This window comes from Anarrhichthys ocellatus, unplaced genomic scaffold, assembly GCF_004355925.1.
Source record: "Anarrhichthys ocellatus isolate YVR2014 unplaced genomic scaffold, GSC_Weel_1.0 scaffold6, whole genome shotgun sequence".
NCBI classification, from domain to species: domain Eukaryota; kingdom Metazoa; phylum Chordata; class Actinopteri; order Perciformes; family Anarhichadidae; genus Anarrhichthys; species Anarrhichthys ocellatus.
Genome location: NW_022280036.1, coordinates 8,022,650 through 8,027,757, shown reverse-complemented (window position 1 = coordinate 8,027,757; position 5,108 = coordinate 8,022,650). Strand labels below are relative to the sequence as shown.

The 5,108-nt window shown below is 41.5% G+C and overlaps 1 protein-coding gene across 1 annotated transcript in view; it reads left to right on the top strand.

Annotated features, from left to right (window-relative positions):
* Positions 1-4,108: 4,108 nt before the first annotated feature.
* The window catches only part of LOC116382738 (calretinin), a 12,540-nt gene continuing 11,540 nt past the window's right edge, over positions 4,109-5,108 (top strand). The window contains exon 1 of the mRNA XM_031845998.1: positions 4,109-4,293. Within this exon, the coding sequence (XP_031701858.1) occupies positions 4,200-4,293 (94 nt within the window). The 5' untranslated portion in view covers positions 4,109-4,199. The remainder of the gene's footprint in view (positions 4,294-5,108) is intronic.

The following is a 5,108-nucleotide window of genomic DNA, read 5'->3' as shown; positions in this document are numbered from 1 at the left end:
TACCAACAATATGCACATTTGGTGTTTATTGTTCCTCTCAGCATGTAATTATGCAGTTTCAGACATTTGTTATCTCAGTAGCATCCCTTCAGTGAGGAGGATTTTGGCGTAATTCATCATTTCAACTGATACCTGAGGGTTTGGCTTGTTGGAGGTTTGATAGTGAGGAAGTGAAGGTTCAGGTTTGCGGATCATCAGAGAGCACATTAACATGCCTGTCCTGAGTGTTTGTTGAGCTAATGATGATGACAGATGGGAGACAAACGGCCACATGGATAACTTGCTCACTGAGCCCTGATAGGACAGCCTCCTGGCCATTCAGAAGAATGATGGTCTGCTGAATTCTGTACGATGTTATGTCATGGTGGTGTATGTAGTGAATACAATTTGGGGGCATATTTTAAATGCAATCATTAGCATGCAGTTACCTTGCATGCAGGATTCCTACAGTTATCTGTAGTGTGGAGGTAGATAAATAGATCTGTACTTTATTCAACGGAGATTTGACTCTGCAATGCAAGACCCGTCAACACATATACGTAGGTTCACACGAGCAAACAAAAAACATTAAGAGTACAGCAAAATTCAGTACAGATATAACAAATATAAACATACACACCCTGAGGCATCAGTCAGTGTCTAGTTTTCGTACCCCAGTATATCCACTTACTTTAGGCTACTGTTTCCAGCTGATACAGACGCAAAGGAGTCCTTAAACCAATTAAATTTACACCTCTGAGCCCTGCTGTCTACCTGACGGTAGCAACTCACACTGAGAGGACAGAATATGGGATGGATCACAGAGGATTCTCTTTACCTGTTTAAGAACACACTGGTCAAAGAGAGACATGATCACCTTTTTAACCGATGATTCTCATTGCAGTCTGAACCAAACGTGACAACAAACGGTGCAGGACTAATCCAACATGGATGGCTCCCTCCTCATGAAGTTCAGTTTGCTTCTCCCTCATTGGGTCTGTCAGTATTATTCATAGTGGAATGAACTGACACAACAAGATGTTCGAAGGAAAACAACATCATGGTCATGGCTGATCTTCCTCTTCGCCACTTCAGCACCAGCTGCCCTGCATCACCCCGATCACTCCAAGTCTTCCTGGTCATCCCTGTCCCTGCCCCATGGACGTGACGACCAGACTCATTGACGTTATCGGAATCATGAAGGTGTCATTTGTCTCATCATAACTGAATCAACAAAGCTCAAAGATTCAATATTTTTGAATGAATAAATGATATAATACGAGGCATGTTTTCCTCTCTTCTCTACAAGGTTTTTATTTTGTGATTGAACATCTGCTCTCTTACCATATCAGGTGTAATTAATTCACCAGGTGGGTCATCTCTTTGGCTTGCGTGCTTTAGGTTGATCGTGACCATGACTGCATGCAAACATCAGTGAAGGCCTCACCGGGCAGCTGCTGCCACACACACGCACACACACGTATGCTCCATAATCACTTTGTGAAATGCATCAGCATACTGGACTTTGCATCATCAGTGTCTCCTGCTGTGCTCAGCGATTGACTTTCTCTCACTGTGGATAAGCAGAGGTGAGCACGAAGTTACATTCATGCAGGGAAGGCAGTTGTACAGCTGCATTTGTATTATTTAGAAGAGGCTAATGTTTGATGATGTGTTTTGGCCTCGACATTTTTCGAAAGTCTCATCATATGAACCTCACATACAAACGAACAAAATAAAACCAGACCTTTGGCAATGTTTTGCCCTACTCTTTCTTCTCAAAAAGGTTAAAATTGGTGTTGAGTTCTTTAGAAAAAAGCTCTTCTTTAAGATGAATGTCAGTGTCTGTAAGAAGGGGAATAGGAAGCGCATCCTTGGAGGCTTCATGACACAACAGCTTTAGTTTTTATAGACAAAGCTTTGTACAGTCATTATTAAATCAAGTCAGAATATACAACTATAACTTTAATATTCTCACAGTTCCCTGTGAATACAAAAACAATTTATATTCACAACACTCTGATTAAGGTTCCATGCCAAAATGCTGAAGCATATTTCTATTGTGTAAGGGACAAATAAACAAGTGAAATGTATTTTTATCTTCCTTGACTTTATCTTTTCAAGTTTTTCTTTGTAATATGCTCATTGAACGCCTCTGTGAATCCCATTGTTGAGGCACAACCTCCTTTTCCAAAACAATTTATATTAAAGCTTTGATTGTACTTTAGGTTACTTAATGGAAGGCGTAGAGAGAGTGTTGAAGAAATGGCTTTCATTGATTTGAAGCAGGACAGATGTGGTGAAACAGCAGACACTGGAGGTAATAATCATCCATAACAGAAACCATTGACCCACAGTTCAAACCTGCAGTAACTAACTGTCTGTCTTTATTTAAGAACATATTGTGCTCATTCAGTTTAATTTGCCACAAGAACAAGTACTACTAAGTCTGCCCTCTGAATATGGCTTGTATTTTTATTTTAAATAATCAGTTCAGTTTATGCATAAACGCAAACAGGATTTGTGCACTTGATCCTGCATAATTCTGCATAACACCAAAGACGCAACATTGTTGTTGCTTTTCAGAAAATTAAATTAAAGTGAACTGAAAAGCCTCTTACAGTAAACACCTGCATGCCTGCAACATTTCCTCGTCCTGCTTTTTCTTCCAGTGTTAACCATCAACATTAAGCCAGTTTTAACTAATCTAAATTTCACATGATACATTTAATACAGCATTAAGAGGACTGCATAATTATCCTTAATCTGCAATCCACGAAATGTATAATAACTGGCATGCAAAGACAACACCTCGACATCGGCTGTCTGTTTATGATTCAAATTGTGCATCTGTATGTAAACATAATGTGTGCAGCACGTGTGTTATATGTAAGTACATGAGTGTGCATGCTCATATCAACATGACCCTTTTCCATTTGAAAGGTGATCAGAGGTACATTAACGTCTTTGTCCCTCATCCATCATTGTCGCTCACACCTCTTCATTATTCATCCCATCACTTTACCTCCAATACTTTCAACAGAGAGCTTTCAGAGCTCTGCAAACCACATGCATGTATCTAATTATTATTCATGCTGTTTAGGCTTTATGATATTTTCTATAAATATCTTCCCCCCCTCTCTGTGTTTTTTCCACATACACATACAGCAGTTGTACATATGCACTTATCCTACACACACACTTATTATCTGCTCTCTCTGTTTGTTTTCTCCCATTTCTTTCTGATCAGCAGCATACAGCTCTGCAGGGAGGAGATAAAGAGTTGTCTTCTTCTTCTGCATCCTCTAAATCTGAACACCCTCCCCCCCACCACAGCTCCCATCCTTCACACCAGCCAAGGGGACCAAACTGGAGAAGGGAGATGCACCACACAGTAGGAGGAAAAGATGAGAAAAAGATAGGAAGGCAAGGCGTGTTGGTGATTTAGTAACAGCTGCCGCTACTGCTGCTTGGATTTACGCCAAAAATGGGTTCGATTGGCCACAGAGACTGAGTGCCCCTCCGACCTCCACAGGCCGGGAAGAATGATGGAGGGTGTGAAAGGTTGAGGGAGGGAGGAGGTGAGAGTAAAAGCTGAGAATGGAGGGAGGGCATAGTCTCATTTGTGACATTGAATAGGTAAAATCAAAACTCAGCAGACAGTGTAGGAAGAAGAAAATGTGGCCCTCACTAGAGCATGAGATTCACATCACATTTTTATGTTAGTTCTCCGCAGGTGTTATTGATATTTAATCTATTCAGGCTTTATTTGATGAATGACAGTGCAGGGAGGTATAGTATTGGAAGAGACAGGGATGACATCCTTCAAGATCCACTGGAGCCAGCTGGACGCCTCACTATAGGATAAATTGTTTGATGTAATTCTCTCCTCATGGGAGCAGCAGGATTGGATGATGTATAATGGTCCTGCTATCAAACCAGCAGCCTGGACAGCAGTTAATGGTAACTCATATGCAAAGCCCAGGAGAGCCTTCCTCCTCCTCCTCCTCCTCCTCCACGTCCTGTAATTGGTCTCCTGCCTGCAGGATCTGTTGAGGATGAACGCGCCCCCCTGTGGCGGGCAGGAGAAGTTCGGACGCCGCGGGGAGTTTAAAAGCCCCAGCTGAGGAGGAGCTGCCCACAGTACCGAGGAGCTGCACGCCGGGAAAAGTTTACCTCGAACTGTTACACTCGACTACAAGGTGGGAGAAACAGCAAAGATGGCAACTCAAGCACAGCAGTCGCCCCACCTGCACCTGGCTGAGATCACCGCGGCGCAGTTCATCGACATCTGGAAACATTTTGACGAAGACGGTGAGTGCGCCCGGATGTCCAACAGTCTGAGGACTGTGGCATCAATTGAGTGATCAATTAGTATATTTTAGAAGCTAAATATATGATTGCGAAGTGTGTGTAGAATTTCATATTTTTTGTTTATTGTGTTTTAAATATTTTTTTCCAGTGAGATTTTAATTATTCTTATAATAAATAGCTTGTCCAGTGAAAAGCTCATTTAAAAATCATGCAGCATGAAAAATATTACAGCATATTACTACTATAGAGTAAGACAATACATGGAAAATGAATATAATATTTTTTATTTCAGTGTTCAATTTTCAAATTTACTTGATTTAAAAAATATATATTTGGTGTGCTGCAGTAAACTGCTCAGCAATGTGTGTTCAATGCTCTTCTGTACGACGTATCACATCCTGTAATGTCGTTTATGTTGTGAGTTTAATGTATTTCTGTGATCTAAATGTGTCATTGACGGTGGTTTGTTTAGAATCTGATGAGAGAAGTTAAATAAGACTCCGTCAGAGTTAAGTTATAGAGAGGAGGATGAAGAAGAGGGGGAGATGGGGGAGGGAGCTGAACAAGATGAAGAATGATAGAGTGAAGGAGAGATTGGAGAGGGATAAAAGGATGCAAATGAGGGAGCACAAGAGAGAGAGAGAGAGAGTGTGTGTGTGTGTGGGGGGGGGGGGGGGGAATGAAAATGTGAGAGAGAGGAGAAGATGAAGCCTCTGAATCTGAGCGCTTACTAATGAACTGGAGGGATGGAAACTGTGTGTGTGTGTGTGTGTGTGTGTGTGTGTGTGTGTGTGTGTGTGTGTGTGTGTGTGTGA